The sequence below is a fragment of the Oncorhynchus kisutch genome, linkage group LG17 (genome assembly GCF_002021735.2).
Source record: "Oncorhynchus kisutch isolate 150728-3 linkage group LG17, Okis_V2, whole genome shotgun sequence".
NCBI lineage: Eukaryota > Metazoa > Chordata > Actinopteri > Salmoniformes > Salmonidae > Oncorhynchus > Oncorhynchus kisutch.
Genome location: NC_034190.2, coordinates 71,231,523 through 71,248,129, shown reverse-complemented (window position 1 = coordinate 71,248,129; position 16,607 = coordinate 71,231,523). Strand labels below are relative to the sequence as shown.

Below are 16,607 nucleotides of genomic sequence, written 5' to 3'. Positions count from 1 at the left end.
GTCATAGCTTTCCCTCCCTACCTATGACACTAGCACTAGCATTTCAGCTAAAAACAACTGGGCCAAAATAGGTTTTCATTTATTTCTTGATGGGTCACCATTTGTCATTTCGCCCTGAAAATCATGTTACATATTTCACACTATAATTACTTTCAATATTCCCTTATTGCCTTGTTAGGGTTATAGTTTTAGTTCCAACACTAAGCATGACTGAACTGATACACGGATTGGTCCACCCGAATGAGATACACAAGATGGAGCCGACAGACATGGTCACCCTGTATATGTATTTATTAGGTATCCCCATTGCCAAGGCAGCAGCTACTCTTCCTGGGGTCCAAACACATTAAAACACTTACATTACATATAAAACAAAAGATACAACAGTACATTATATAACATTATTACACCACTGCATACAGTATCTATAATACAAAATGTATGATACCACCATACAACAGTACATCATATAACATTATTACACCACTGCATACAGTATCTATAATACAAAATGTATGATACCACCATACAACAGTACATCATATAACATTATTACACCACTGCATACAGTATCTATAATACAAAATGTATGATACCACCATACAACAGTACATCATATAACATTATTACACCACTGCATACAGTATCTATAATACAAAATGTATGATACCACCATACAACAGTACATCATATAACATTATTACACCACTGCATACAGTATCTATAATACAAAATGTATGATACCACCATACAACAGTACATCATATAACATTATTACACCACTGCATACAGTATCTATAATACAAAATGTATGATACCACCATACAACAGTACATCATATAACATTATTACACCACTACATACAGTATCTATAATACAAAATGTATGATACCACCATACAACAGTACATCATATAACATTATTACACCACTGCATATAGTATCTATAATACAAAATGTATGATACCACCATACAACAGTACATCATATAACATTATTACACCACTGCATACAGTATCTATAATACAAAATGTATGATACCACCATACAACAGTACATCATATAACATTATTACACCACTGCATACAGTATCTATAATACAAAATGTATGATACCACCATACAACAGTACATCATATAACATTATTACACCACTACATACAGTATCTATAATACAAAATGTATGATACCACCATACAACAGTACATCATATAACATTATTACACCACTGCATACAGTATCTATAATACAAAATGTATGATACCACCATACAACAGTACATCATATAACATTATTACACCACTACATACAGTATCTATAATACAAAATGTATGATACCACCATACAACAGTACATCATATAACATTATTACACCACTACATACAGTATCTATAATACAAAATGTATGATACCACCATACAACAGTACATCATATAACATTATTACACCACTGCATACAGTATCTATAATACAAAATGTATGATACCACCATACAACAGTACATCATATAACATTATTACACCACTACATACAGTATCTATAATACAAAATGTATGATACCACCATACAACAGTACATCATATAACATTATTACACCACTACATATAGTATCTATAATACAAAATGTATGATACCACCATACAACAGTACATCATATAACATTATTACACCACTGCATACAGTATCTATAATACAAAATGTATGATACCACCATACAACAGTACATCATATAACATTATTACACCACTGCATACAGTATCTATAATACAAAATGTATGATACCACCATACAACAGTACATCATATAACATTATTACACCACTGCATATAGTATCTATAATACAAAATGTATGATACCACCATACAACAATATTACTATGTACGTATGTGTAGAGTGGGTGTGCTAGCGCTTGTGTGTGAATGCCTGTGTCTGTACCCTTGTGTGTGTCTCTTCACAGTCCCCACTGTTCCTTAAGGTGTAATTTTACCTGTTTTTAAATCTGATTTTACTGCTTGCATCAGCTACCTGATGTGGAATAGAGTTTCATGTAGTCATGGCTCTATGTAGTAATGTGCGCCTCTCATATTCTGTTCTGGACTTGGGTATTGTAAAGAGACCTCTGGCGGCATGCCTTGTGGGGTATGCATGGGTGTCCAAGCTGTGTGCTAGTAGTTTAAACAGACAGCTCGGTATATTCAGCACTTTTACATGTATCATCAGGCCTCGCTATGTCAAAGGAAGGTAGCATTGCAGACACACTGCTCCTATACTATATATATAGTGTACAACATTAGGCTCTGTCGTGTGTGTGTGCTTCTTACAAAAACAAGTAGTGATAAAGTCAATCTCTTCCACTTTGAGCCATGAGAGATTGACATGCATATCATTAATGTTAGCTCCCCGTGTACTTTTAAGGGCCAGCTGCCCTGTTCTGAGGCAATTGTAATTTTCCTAAGTCCCTCTTTGTGGCACCTGACCACACGACTGAACAGTAGTCCAGGTACGACAAAACTATGGCCTGTAGGACCTTCCTTGTTAATAATGTTGTTAACTTAGAACTACCCATCCCGGATCCGGGATAATTATCAGCAACTCTAATTAGCATAGCGCAACGGTCAAAAAATATTACTAGAAAATATTCATATTCATGAAATCACAAGTGAAATATAGTGAAACACAGCTTAGCCTTTTGTTAATCACCCTATCATCTCAGATTTTGAAATGATCCTTTACAGCCAAAGCAAGACAAGCGCTTGTGTAAGTTTATCGATAGCCTAGCATAGCATTATGTCCAGCTAGCAGCAGGAAGCTTGGTCACAAAAATCAGAAAAGCAATCAAATTAAATCGTTTACCTTTGATGAGCTTCGGATGTTTTCACTCACGAGACTCCCAGTTAGACAGCAAATGTTCCTTTTGTTCCATAAAGATTATTTTTATAGCCGAAATACCTCCGTTTCTTGTCCACGTTTTGTTGAGAAATCCACCGGAAATTGCGGTAACGACAACGGTGAAAAAAACTCCAAATTAGATCCATAATATCGACAGAAACATGGCAAACGTTTTTTCTAAACACTCCTCAAGGTGTTTTTCAAATATCTATTCGATAATATATAAACCGGGACAATTGGCTTTTCAGTAGGAGCGAGAGGAACAATGGCCGCATTTGTCTATTACGCACAAATCACTTTGAGAGCCACCACCTGACCACTGACGCAATGTTGTCGTTCACGCTCATTTTTCAAAATAAAAGCCTGAAACTATGTCTAGTGGCTGTAGACACATTAGGGAAGCCATAGAAAAAGAAATCTGGTTGATATCCCTTTCAATGGTTAATAGGGATGCATAGGAACACAGGGGTTTCAAAATAAGAGTCACTTCCTGATTGGATTTTTCTCAGGCTTTCTCCTGCAATATCAGTTCTGTTATACTCACAGACAATATTTTTACAGTTTTGGAAATTTATTCTAGCATCTGGTCCTGAGAAATAGCCCGTTTACTTTGGGAACGTTATTTTTCAAAAATGAAAATAGTGCCCCCTAGTTTCAAGAGGTTAACTTGTTATGGCTCCAATCCCGCTAACGGGAGCAATATGACAACTACCAGTGAAAATAGAGGGCGCCAAATTCAAACCACAGAAATCTCATAATTCCAATTCCTAAAACATACATGTGTCTGATATCATTTTAAAGTTAATCTTGTTGTTAATCCCACCAAAGTGTCCGATTTCAAATATGCTTTTCAGCAAAAGCACTATAAACGATTATGTTAGGTCTCCACCAAACCACAACAAGCACAGCCATTTTCCAGCGAAATATAGCATTCACAAAAAGCAGAAAAGAGATAAAATGAATCACTAACCCTGAATTACATTGGCGTATTAGATTCACTAGTTCCAAAAACATCAAGTGATTTGGCATAAACACATCGTTTCAACAGAAATACTCATCATAAATGTAGATGATAATACAAGTTATACACATGGAATTATAGATATACCTCTCCTTAATGCAACCGCTGTGTCATATTTTTAAAAAGGTTTATGGAAAAAGCAACCCATGCAATAATCTGAGGAGCTCAGAATAGTAGCCAAATTAGCAGCCATGTTGGAGTCAACAGAAACCAGAAAATACATGATAAATGTTTCCTTACCTTTGATGAACTAAATGTCCGTTATTTATGTCCAATTAGCTACTTTGGTTAGCGCGTTTGGTAAACAATTCCAAAGTCACAAAGCGCATCCACTATAACGTTACGAAATGTCCAAAAGTTCCGTAACAGTCAGTAGAAACATGTCAAACGATGTACTGAATCAATCTTTAGAATGTTGTTTACATATATCTTGAATAGCATTCCAACCGGAGAATTAGAATGACTTCAGATGACCAGTGGAACGCAGGTCCTTCCCATGTGAACGCGCATGGTGAAAGCATGGTCAACTCGTGGCAGTGGTGACTATTTCCTGTCTCATTTGACCCCCCTTCGCATTAGAGTCATCAGACAAAGTTCTATTGACCGTTAACATCTAGTGGAAGGGGTAGGAAGTGAAAACTCATCCATATCTCGCTGTAATTTCAATGAGAGCTTGGTTGAGAATCTGCCACCCCCAGATAAAATACAAGCAGGAAGTGGAATTTCTCAGGTTTTTGCCTGCAATATGAGTTCTGTTATACCCACAGACATAATTCAAACAGTTTTAGAAACTTCAGAGTGTTTTCTATCCAATACTACTAATAATATGCATATATTAGCAACTGAGACTGAGGAGCTAGCCGTTTACAATAGGCACCTTTTCATCCAAGCTACTCAATACTGCCCCTGCAGCCATAAAAAGTTAAGAAGGCAAGGCAACACTTTATTATGGACAGACTTCTCCCCATCTTAGCTACTGTTTTATCAATATGTTTTGAACATGACAGTTTGCAATCTAGGGTTACTCCTAGCAGTTTAGTCACTTCAACCTGCTCAATTTCTACATTATTCATTACAAGATTTAGTTGAGGTTATGGGTTTAGTGAATGATTTGTCCCAAATACAATGCTTTTGCCACCCATTCTGAAACTAACTGCAGCTCTTTGTTAAGTGTTGCAGTAATTTTAATCGCTGTAGTAGCTGACGTGTATAGTATCGAATCACCTGCATACATAGACACACTGGCTTTACTCATAGCCAGTCCAACAAAACAGCCCCCCTCAATATTTGTATCATCAATTTCTCATCAAGTGCTTAGCTTGTTGAATGTCCTTCCCTTATAAGTATACTGAATGTCTGTTGTCAATTTTTTTAACTGTAAAATAACATTGTATCTGGTCAAACACAATTTTTTCCAAAAGTTTACTAAGGATTGGTAACAGGCTGATTGGTCGACTTTTTGGGCCAGTAAAGGGAGCTTTACTATTCTTAGGTAGTGGAATGACTTTTGCTTCCCTCCAGGCCCGAGGGCACACACTTTCTAGTAGTATTAAATTTAAGCCCTGTTCCTAGCTCCTAGCCAACATATTTTCTCAGAACGTTTCTTGCATTTGAACCTACAGCTGGAAAGCCGGACTCTGACATTGCTCATTCTAATATTTCTACATTTCTTAATTCCTCTCTTTACATTTTTGGGATTTGGATGTATTGTTTTGTATTGTTAGGTATTACTGCAGTGTTGGAGCTAGGAACATAAGCATTTCTCTTCATCCGCAATAACATATGAAAAATATGTGTATGCAACCAACATTTTTTTATTTGAATGATGCAAATCAAATCACGTGCGCCAAATACAACAAGCCCTAACCAACAGTGCAATTTTTAAGTAAAAAATAGGTATTAAGTAAACAATAGATAAGTAAAGAAAATAAAAACATGAAAAAAGATAGTGAAAATAACATTAGTGAGGCTATATGCAGGTGGTACCATCACAGAGTAAATGTGCAGGGGCACCGGTTAGTCGGGCTAATTGAGGTAATATGTACATGTAGGTATAGTTAAAGTGACTATGCATAGATGATAAACAGAAAGTAGCAGCAGTGTAAAAGAGGGGTTGGCGGGACACAATGCAAATAGTCTGAGTAGACACTTGATCACCTGTTCTTATGGCTTGGGGGTAAGACCTGTTGAGAAGCCTTTTGGTCCTAGACTTGGCGCTCTGGTACCGTACACACTACCCTATGTGGTGCCTTGCGGTCGGAGGCCGAGCAGTTGCCGTACCAGGCAGTGATGCAACCAGTCAGGATGCTCTCGATGTTGCAGCTGTAGAACCTTTTGAGGATCTGAGGACACATGCCAAATCTTTTCAGTCTCCTAAGGGGGAATAGGTTTTGTCGTGCCCTCTTAACGACTGTCTTGGTGTGTTTGGACCATTCTAGTTTGTTGGTGATGTGGACAACAAGGAACTTGAAGCTCTCAACCTGCTCCACTACACCTCCGTCGATGAGAATGGGGGCGTGCTCGGTCCTCCTTTTCCTGTAGTCCACAATCATCTCCTTTGTCTTGATTACATTGTGGGATAGGTTGTTATTCTGGCACCACCCGGCCAGGTCTCTGACCTCCTCCCTATAGGCTGTTTCGTCATTGTTGGTGATCAGACCTACCACTGTTGTGTCATCTGCAAACTTAATGATGGTGTTGGAGTCATGCCTGGCCATGCAGTCGTGGGTGAACAGGGAGTACAGGAGGGGACTGAGCACACACCCCTGATGGGCCCCAGTGTTGAGGATCAGCATGGCAGATGTGTTGCTCCCTACCCTCACCACCTGGGGACGGCCCATCAGGAAGTCCAGGATCCAGTTGCAGAGGGAGGTGTTTAGTTCCAGGATCCTAAGCTTAGTGATGAGCTTTCAGGGCACTATGGTGTTGAACACTGAGCTGTAGTCAATGAATAGCATTCTCACGTAGGTGTTCCTTTTGTCCAGGTGGGAAAGGGCAGTGTGGAGTGCAATAGAGATTGCATCATCTGTGGATCTGTTTGAGCGGTATGCAAATTAGAGTGGGTCTAGGGTTTCTGGGATAATGGTGTTAGTGTGGGCCATTACCTGCCAAAGCACTTCATGGATTCGGACGTGAGTGCTATGTCCGTAGTCAGGTGACCTTAGCGCTCTTGGGCACAGGGACTATTGTGGTCTGCTTGAAGCATGTTGGTATTACAGACTCAATCAGGGACATATCGAAAATGTCAGTGAAGACACCTGCTAGTTGGTCAGCACATGCCCGGAGCACACGTCCTGGTAATCCGTCTGGCCCAGCGGCCTTGTGAATGTTGACCTGTTTAAATGTCTAACTCACGTCGGCTACGGAGAGCGTGATCACACAGTCGTCTGGAACAGCTGATGCTCTCATGCATGCCTCAGTGTTGCTTGCTTCAAAGTGACCACAGGAGTGATTTAGCTCATCTGGTAGGCTCGTGTCACTGGGCAGCTCGCGGCTGTGCTTCCCTTTGTAGTCCGTAATAGTTTGCAGGCCCAGCTGACTCAGTGCGGTCTTTGTGGTGGTAAATAAACAGCCACTATTTTTTTTAATGAAAACTCTCTTGGCAAATAGTGTGGTCTACAGCTTATCATGAGATACTCTACTTCAGGCGGGCAAAATCTAGAGACTTCATGCACCAGCTGTTGTTTACAAATATACACAGACCGCCCCCTGTGCTGTTCTATCTAGACGGTGCAGCATATATCCCACTAGCTGAATGTTTTCCATGTTGTCATTCAGCCACAATTCGGTGAAACATAAGATATTACGGTTTTTGATGTCCCGTTGGTAGGATATTAGTGATCGTACCTCATCTAATTTATTGTCCAATGATTGTACGTTGGCAAGTAATATTGATGGAAAGGGAGGAATTCCCACTCGCCGTCAGCGGATCCCTACGAGGCTCCCCGCCCTGTGTCCTCTATACCTGCATCTCTTTCTCTTGCCAATGACAGGGATTTTGGCCTTGTCGGGTGTCTGAAGTACATCCTGTGCGTCCTGCTTGTTGAAGAAAAAAATCTTCGCCTAATCCGTGATGAGTGATCGTTGTCCTGATATCCAGAAGCTCTTTTTTAGCTTTCTTCTGGTGCCATCTTACTTTGTGAAAGGACCACTGCCTGCCAGTAGGTTATATGTCAGTATAGTGGACTGACAAGTCCAACAGACAATATTAGTTAACTGTTCTGCCATTTCCCTGAAGTGTTTTTTGACATTCACATTGTGTTTTGTGGAGAGAGCATAAAAAGGCTCCAGTAATATTGGGCCAGAAGTCATTCAAGTCATTCCCATGAGTTCCTGAGTTTGAAGCAGTCTATTCTGTAGAACAGGGCTGTTTGGCTGACCACCAGCAGTAGGGTTAAGTAGCAGAGGTTCCTCTCTAAAAGCCAAAGCTGACAAAGAGTCCCTCTTTCCCACACAGCCCCACACCACCCCACATTGGCCTTCCTTAGACCCCTTGGAGAGAGAGACAAGAGAAATAGAGGGTCTCATATCGTCTGGTCCCTGGTGGGATGTGTAATACGACTTGGGCCTTGTTCTTGTGGGTTTGTGGTCTTACTCACTCTGTCTTTCTCTCTTTCTCTCTTTTTCGCCCTCTCTTCCTCCCTCCCCCTCTCTCTTCCCCTCTCTCCCATTCTCTCTCTTTCTCTCTGCCCCTCTCTCCCATTCTCTCTCTTTCTCTCTCTCCCCCTCTCCCCCTCTCCCCTGCCATAGGCGCTGGTGCTGGTGGGGAGGGAGGAAAGAAGTGGGGTTGAAGGTCGGTCTGAAAGCGGTTGGGCTTTAAAGGCCAGGCTGGGCGCACGGCTCAATCAGCTCTTTGTCTCCTGCTACAGGCCTCTGTGTGTTCAGAGGGGGCCCGGTCCGCCTTACAAAGCCATCACAGTTCTACTGAACAGCTTTAATAGCTAAATACGTTTGTGAATTAAGAGTTTGGAATGCTATTTTTCCAGGCTCCTTTTTTTTCTTCTCCCCCGCGCTCACTCTCAGCAGGCGATTTCTACATCCTTGGTGGTGCTTGACGGGGGATTTCCCCCGATGGAAAAAGTGAGTGGCGATTAGCAGAATGCTCCTCAGAGAGAGAGAGAGGGGGAGAGAGAGGGATGCAGAGAGAGGAAGAGAGAGAGAGAGAGAGAGAGAGAGAGAGAGAGAGAGAGAGAGAGAGAGAGAGAGAGAGAGAGAGAGAGAGAGAGAGAAGAGAGAGAGAGAGAGAGAGAGAGAGAGAGAGAGAGAGAGAGAGAGAGAGAGAGAGAGAGAGAGAAGAGAGAGAGAGAGAGAGAGAGAGAGAGAGAGAGAGAGAGAGAGAGAGAGAGAGAGAGAGAGAGAGAGAGAGAGAGAGAGAGAGAGAAGAGAGAGAGGAGAGAGAGAGAGAGAGAGAGAGAGAGAGAGGAGAGAGAGAGAGAGAGAGAGAGAGAGAGAGAGAGAGAGAGAGAGAGAGAGAGAGAGAGAGAGAGAGAGAGGGGATGCAGAGAGAGGAAGAGAGAGAGAGAGAGAGAGAGGGATGCAGAGAGAGGAAGAGAGAGGGATGCAGAGAGAGAGAGAGAGAGAGAGAGAGAAGAGGGATGCAGAGAGAGGATGCAGAGAGAGGAAGAGAGAGAGAGAGAGAGAGAGAGAGGGAGAGAGAGGGATGCAGAGAGAGGAAGAGAGAGAGAGAGAGAGAGAGAGAGAGAGAGAGGAGAGAGAGAGAGAGAGGGGGATGCAGAGAGAGGAAGAGAGAGAGAGGAGAGAGAGAGAGGGATGCAGAGAGAGGAAGAGAGAGAGAGAGAGAGAGAGAGAGAGAGAGAGGGATGCAGAGAGAGGGATGCAGAGAGAGGAAGAGAGAGAGAGAGAGAGAAGAGAGAGAGAGGGGGAGAGAGAGGGATGCAGAGAGAGGAAGAGAGAGAGAGAGAGAGAGAGAGAGAGGGAGGATGCAGAGAGAGGGATGCAGAGAGAGGAAGAGAGAGCCCTCGTTAGTGTTAAGGGCACAGCCCTACACTGTAACCAAAGAATCATGGGTACTGAGTGCGCTCGCCAGGCCGTAACGTGTCGTCAGAGCGGCAAGCTCAGAGGAGACAGGTCTAATGTCTGTGACTGTGTGCGTGTGTCTGTTCGCTGCAGAGCCAAGCGAGTGCACAGTGAAGTGATTAGATTAGCGACGGGTAAAATGAGGCTTTTTAATCAGCCATTTTGATGTTGCATGTCTTCTGGTACTGTTTTCAAACTGTACAATGTCCTTTAGCCCGCTGACTGACTTTGTGGAACAGCCAACACAGTCGACCATGTCCATGCCACACTGCTGACGCCTGCGCTTCTACACTACATACAGTAGTCAGCCCATTGTGTGGGTTTTTATACCAAATCTTTTCAGTTCACTCTTCAACAAATAAAGGCCTTTCCTCACAAGAAGTGGAAGGCATCTTGGAGGAACCAGGCCAGCTTGTGCCAATGTTCTGTTGTAATTCGAAGGCAGCTTCTCACCACTAGACATAATGACACAGCTGCCTTCCAGCCAGCCTGTCCTGTCACTGGCACAATCACTATCAGAACCCCAGGGCCTCAACACAATAGATGTATGGGGCAGCCTCTGTGTGTGCATGTGCGTGTGCGTACACGTGTGTGTGTGTGTGCATGCGTATGTGTGGCACTCTTAATCCAACTTTTAATCAAACAGCTTTAGGGTTCCTAAAGCGTAATGAATGCATGCTGTCATTGTCAACAGCAACACGTTGTCTAGCAATATGTAATTAGTGATTCCACAGAGAGAAAGGGAGAGGGAGGAAGTGTGCATGTCCGTGTGTTTGGTTGAGGCCCCAGCTCACGGTATGCCCACATAAAACATGACTCGTCAATATAGCCATGGCAAGTAGCAAATGACTGTAAGAAAGAACACAAATATTGACTTCCTTCCCCCAACCAGGACCATACCAGATCGAGGCCATGCAGAACAAAAGCTGGCAGACCCAGGCCAGCTCAACACGGTTGGCAGGGGAGTGAGAATAGGTGCACCCTGAGGGGGGGTCTGCCTGGGCTATTTAAAGGATGTGTATTTGTGAGTCGTATGAGAGAAGATGTCTTAGAACGGAAATAGATATGCAATAAAAATAGACCCTATTATAGATCATGTAATAATAATAAGACAAAAAGGATACGAAGTTGCAAAATGGTTAACCTTCCTTTGCAGACAGCAGTGACAGTAGCCTACAGTATGTCTACGGAAACATGACATTTTTAAAGCTGCATAAATCGACCGTAGAACACCACTATGGATAGTACAGCCTCTATATTATGACCAGCATGCCCTACTTAACTCATAGAGCCAGGTCAGGTTATCTTCGCTAACTCTGTTCTCCATAGGCAGTAGAGCCCATGCTCCAGCCTCTCTGTCCCATCTGGTGTGCTTGACTTTGTGAAGGGAAAGGGAATGTTGAGGCCCACCTCCAGAATCACTCACTTGAGCATTTTTCACTGCAGCCGTTGGCATAGTAATTCTACTGCCTGGGTAGGGCTAGGGCAGGGCTAGGGCAGGGCTGGGGCGGGGCTGGGGCGGGGCTAGGGGCTCCCCTGTTTTTCAGTGTCTAACTCAAACTGTGATGTCACCTTTTCACTGTGAATAAAAGTGTAGCTAGCAAGGCAATGAGTGACCCACCTTGGCTGACAGTGTAATTGTACTTGTGTGAGATCGTCCACACTTATGGCTATGTGTGTGTATTTGTGTGACGAGTGTTGACATCTGTCTGACGTGCACATGTGTGTTATAGACAGAAGGTGTGTTTGTGTGTGTATCAGTGGAGGCTGCTGAGGGGAGGATGGCTCATAATAATGGCTGGAATGCCACCAACCTCCTGTGGTGTGTATATGTGTGGGCGTACGGTATGTGTGCATGTGTACGTCTAACTTGTTCCTGTTGTTCAAGCGTCCTCTATAAGTGGTACAGTTGTCAGTTTTAGTACAGACCACAATTGAGATATGGAAATAGACCCCATCATTTGTACATGGCTCTGAATTTAGCCACAGTTATGTTTGGTGAATTTCTTTCTCCAAACATTGAACCAAAGGCCTCCCTGAGGGACATTTGTCCCAAACATTATTCAAGTTTGATTCTCATTTCATTTTGAATAAGGCAACACCACCAAAGGATAGTCCCATGTAAATGTCGCTTTGTGGACATTATGTTGCTGAAAAATGAGTATAAATGTTCATGCTGTGGTTCCTGTGTGTCTAACTAACCATTGTCTCTCTCTGTGTTCCAGCGTACTACAGAGCTCTGGTGAACTTCACAGACTCCATTGTGTACAGGCCTGACATGGAGGACATCTCCTCACTGTCTTTCCAGGAGATCTCTGACGCGGTGGTGGACACGGTAGGTCTATTCCAGAACCATATATACTATATACCACGGGTATTCAAATCTAACCCTGTGCGGTCCGGACTATTGCTGCTTTTCTGTTCTAGCTGATCATTAATTGCACCCACCTGTTGTCCCAGGTCTAAATCTGTCCCTGTTTATAGGGGAAGAATTAACAACAAAAGCAGTGGAACTGGCTTTGAGGCCCAGATTAGAATTTGAGGACTGTATGCGGTAGGCTTATTCCAGAACATACTGTATACTGTGTACTTTAAGCGGTACGCCTAAACTTCCCTCCCCACAAGGGCTGTAAACTTTACACAGGCCCGGGCAGGATTCTCACACCTTGCATTCCACTGCCACGTCATGTCTGCCACACAACGTTATTGATTGTGGATCAGGCCATATACTGTAGATAATTTGAGTCAATATACTCATGTATAGCCTGTCTTTTTACTGTTGTTTTATTTCTTTACTTACCTATTGTTCACCTAATACCTTTTTTGCACTATTGGTTAGAGCCTGTAAGTAAGCATTTCACTGTAAGGTCTACTACACCTGTTATATTTGGCGCACGCGACAAATAAACCTAGATTTGATTTGTATCATATACTACTCTACATCATATGTTAGAGCACTTGTTAGGAAAGTTGTTCTATTTGTTAAAACATGTTGCCAAAAATGCATCTCTGCTGGTTTGTACCCATCTAAGTATATTTTTTCTCCTTCTACAGTTGGAGTCGGAGTACAACAAGATCCCAGGCATCCAGACTGTTAATGTGGTCCTCATCAAGTGAGATGACTGCTCATCTTCAGCTACTGTTGATGAAACCCCACCAGTCTTACTTTTACTTACTTGACTTATTTTAGCCTGGGTGTAACAAAGGTGGTTTAATGAACCATGCTCACATGATGAGTAACCTTGTCTGAGATCTGAAGACTGCTCCCAGAGCTAATGCTAATGCTTAGGCTTCAGCTTATACTCATCTGGTTGGTCCACCAAACACTGTTGTAAGCTGAGTGTAACTAATCAATGTTCTTACATTAGATAAAAGGATGATATGCCCCAACCCACGTTTATCTAAACCTGGAGCACTGTACCGTTAACGTCACCACGTCCCTCTCTAAAAAAAAACATCTGTTCTGTCCTGGCCTGTGTGTAGGAAGATGCTGAGGCAGGATGGGGTGGATGTGTTTGTAGAGCTTGACGTGGGCTCTGACTACAACAACAATGACAATCAGATCCGCAACGTGCTCTATGGAGTGGTGAAGGAGGGAACCATCGCCTCCTACATTACCTCTGTCCAGGGCTTCCAGTTCAGACGCCTGGGAGAAGGTAAGGACCACAGGGGATAATATATACTCCGCAATGTAAGGACTTTCCAGGATGCTGACATGGCCAAATATACAGCATCCAGATTAGGAAGTCATAAGTGAACAAATAGGTCTGATCTCATAGCTAGGGTAGTCTTTATTTATCATATCTTATTACAATCTTTCAATGAAGGTAGACTAGCCAGCCCAAGGCATCATGCTAGAAAAGGCGATTTTTTGTGTTCACTTTTTCCCCTCTATATGTCTCCCCTTCAATCATACCTATTTCTGTCAATAAACCAATAAAATATGGAAAGAAAGAAAAGAAGGGCTAGGTAATCATAGGTAGTGTCCTGAACTTGTCTCTCTGGTTTCTAGCTCTGCCCCCTGTGAACCCCATGGCTGTGCCAGGTTTGTACTGTACCATGCCGACCTGGGTTCAATGCTATTGGAAATCATTTCAAATACTTTAGCTGGGTTTGACTGAGCTTGCCTGGCGCAATGGAGTCAATAGAATAGTAGCAAAATAGTATTTTAACCCAGGTCTGGAACAATGCCTGCTGCACGGAGACTGCTAGAGCTGCTGTAGAAGTGACATGACTGTTCTGTAGTGTGTGTAGAATGCAGAATGCAGCTATTTGTGGATGGTGATGATGAACAGGATAACAATTAGGTCGTTGAGAATCTGTTAAGAGTTCATGCAGGAATGTTATGCATGTGTGCACCTGAAGCAGAGGTCTGACAACGTTTTGGTTTTGCACTGCCCAAGAGAACTGCATGGCATGAGTTACGTTACAGATATTGCTATTTGCAAAGGGAAAAAAAGTCTTCAGAGTTTCTTCAGAAGGATCTCCATTACATTATGGCCATGTCCCACCTCCGGTACGCTAGCTGTTAGACTGTTAGCCCCAGGCCCCAGAACGACCCGCAGTGACCCAGGATGGTCATTGTAGGCTGGTGAAAGGAGGATGGCTCATAGTAATAACTGGAATGGAATTATGGAATCCCATTCTGATACCATTCCATGTATTCCATTCCAGCCATGACAATGAGCCCATCCTTCGATTTAAAGTGACAGCAGCCTCCACCGAGGAAGGTTGCTTGTATTTGACGTGATTTGAACAGGAAGCGTTGTGTTGTGCATGTCTGACCTTTGAACCCACCCGTCTCTCAGTGGTCCCAGACCTTCGGCCGTGCATGAAGGATGAGCACACGTGTCGTGATGGGGGTTGCATCCCTCTGGAGTACCTGTGTGACAACAGACCTGATTGCAATGACATGAGTGATGAGCTGGATTGTGGTGAGTTACATGGTATGGAATGGATCTGGATCTGTGCTGTGACTAGATGGTTGACTCAAGCATTTAATTGAACATGTCTTTGTAACCTAACGAGAGAGTCAACTCAAATGTTCACTTAAGTTGAATTTTCACTTAGTCTTCTATTGGCATCAATGCATGACAAAGTGACAATGTAAGTGAGGTGGTATTTAGGATTCGCCTCTGGATTTAACAGATCTGTTGGTTTTCAGATAAGATCCGTCCTGTTGCAGTTACCCCCACTCCTCCCACCACCATCCCCATCAAGAAGCCCCCACGCCCCCCTGGTCCCCCAGGGCCCTGCAAAGTGGACCAGGCCACCTGTCAGAATGGGGAGTGTGTCCCCAGAGACTACCTCTGTGACGGAGAGAGAGACTGCTCTGATGGCAGCGATGAGTTCAGATGCGGTAAGCACTTATTGGCAACCACTAATACTTCAAAGTACATACACGCAGGCACGCATGTATATACACACACCAGTGTTTCTGTTAGCCGGTAATAGACGGCTTTTGTCCGATAAAACAAATGAAAAGCCAATAAATAAAATTGTCGCCGGTCAATTGTCCAGGAGAATTTAAAAAATCACATTGCAAAATAATGCATTTTAGCCTATTGATTGATTGAAATAGCTGTCGATTTAGCATGAGAGATGCTGCTACAGATCATCAAACAGCCGTTTGTTGCTGCTGGAGTGAAACATGTGCTTTAATAAGCTCAATCATTGCACAACAATTCTAAAGGCAATCACGTGTAAAAAAACAAAAACATGGTCACAATTTAAAAGAGCCTACTTTTTCTTTTTCTCAACTGGTAAATTGAAGGCATCCAGATAGGCTTCAGCGTGTCACACACCACTTTACATTGAGCTGGAGACAGTATGCATTTTGACTACTAAGTTGTTTGAAACCTGAACGTTTTACTACATATTTGGAGGCATGTCTGACCTAGCCTAGCCTAGCCTAAATCTAACCAAACCTGTAGACCATTATTTTATAAAGACATCCATAGGCCTTTGAAACAAGTAGGCTTTTATAAAGACTTCAATATGCCATTGAAACAAGTAGGCTTTTATAAAGACTTCAATATGCCATCGAAACATGTAGCCTTTTTCTCTCACATTCTATTGGTTTTCAAATCAACTTTCTTTCATTGTCCAGAAGCCAAAATGAACAATCCTAGTCATATTAACAACCCATGCTGGTTGTTGCATCTTTACATTTCCTTCTTTCTACATTTCAAATGGATATTTTCATCTCTGTCATATGAAACCCCTCACAATGGTGTTGTCCGCTAAATGCATTATGGAACGAACATTCACGCTTAGCCTACTGTCTTGTGCATTGCTGAGCTGGTAATGGGAAGAAATAATCCTTTATCAACATTTGAAGCTAAACTTCTGATCGGTTGCATGAGCCTCATTGTTTAAATTGTTTTGGGGGGGATGTAGTCTAGGCCTACTGATTGTATGAATTTGGGATCTATTTCTTTCTCGCAAAGAACGACAAGCTGACCAATAGAATAGGTCAACTTTTCTACCATGGGGGTTAGTAGATTGGCATAGGCTAGTGATTTTGCTGTTCGTTACTAGTCTTGTTGGCTGATGATAAGTAAATGCTGACAGTTATTCTAACATAGAGGCGGCGCCTGGGTTTCAAGTTTGGGGAAGCAAATTTTCACCATAAAAATGCACCATTATGATAAAGCATTCCAT

The 16,607-nt window shown here is 42.6% G+C and overlaps 1 protein-coding gene across 10 annotated transcripts in view; it reads left to right on the top strand.

The window, feature by feature from the left end:
* Window positions 1–16,607, top strand: part of hspg2 (heparan sulfate proteoglycan 2) — a 193,513-nt gene that overhangs the window by 77,389 nt on the left and 99,517 nt on the right. For all 10 annotated transcript variants that reach the window (XM_031794506.1, XM_031794504.1, XM_031794508.1 and 7 more), the window contains exons 4-9: window positions 12,170–12,279; window positions 12,999–13,057; window positions 13,428–13,600; window positions 13,957–13,989; window positions 14,753–14,878; window positions 15,109–15,303. In XM_031794506.1, the coding sequence (XP_031650366.1) occupies window positions 12,170–12,279; window positions 12,999–13,057; window positions 13,428–13,600; window positions 13,957–13,989; window positions 14,753–14,878; window positions 15,109–15,303 (696 nt within the window). The remainder of the gene's footprint in view (window positions 1–12,169; window positions 12,280–12,998; window positions 13,058–13,427; window positions 13,601–13,956; window positions 13,990–14,752; window positions 14,879–15,108; window positions 15,304–16,607) is intronic.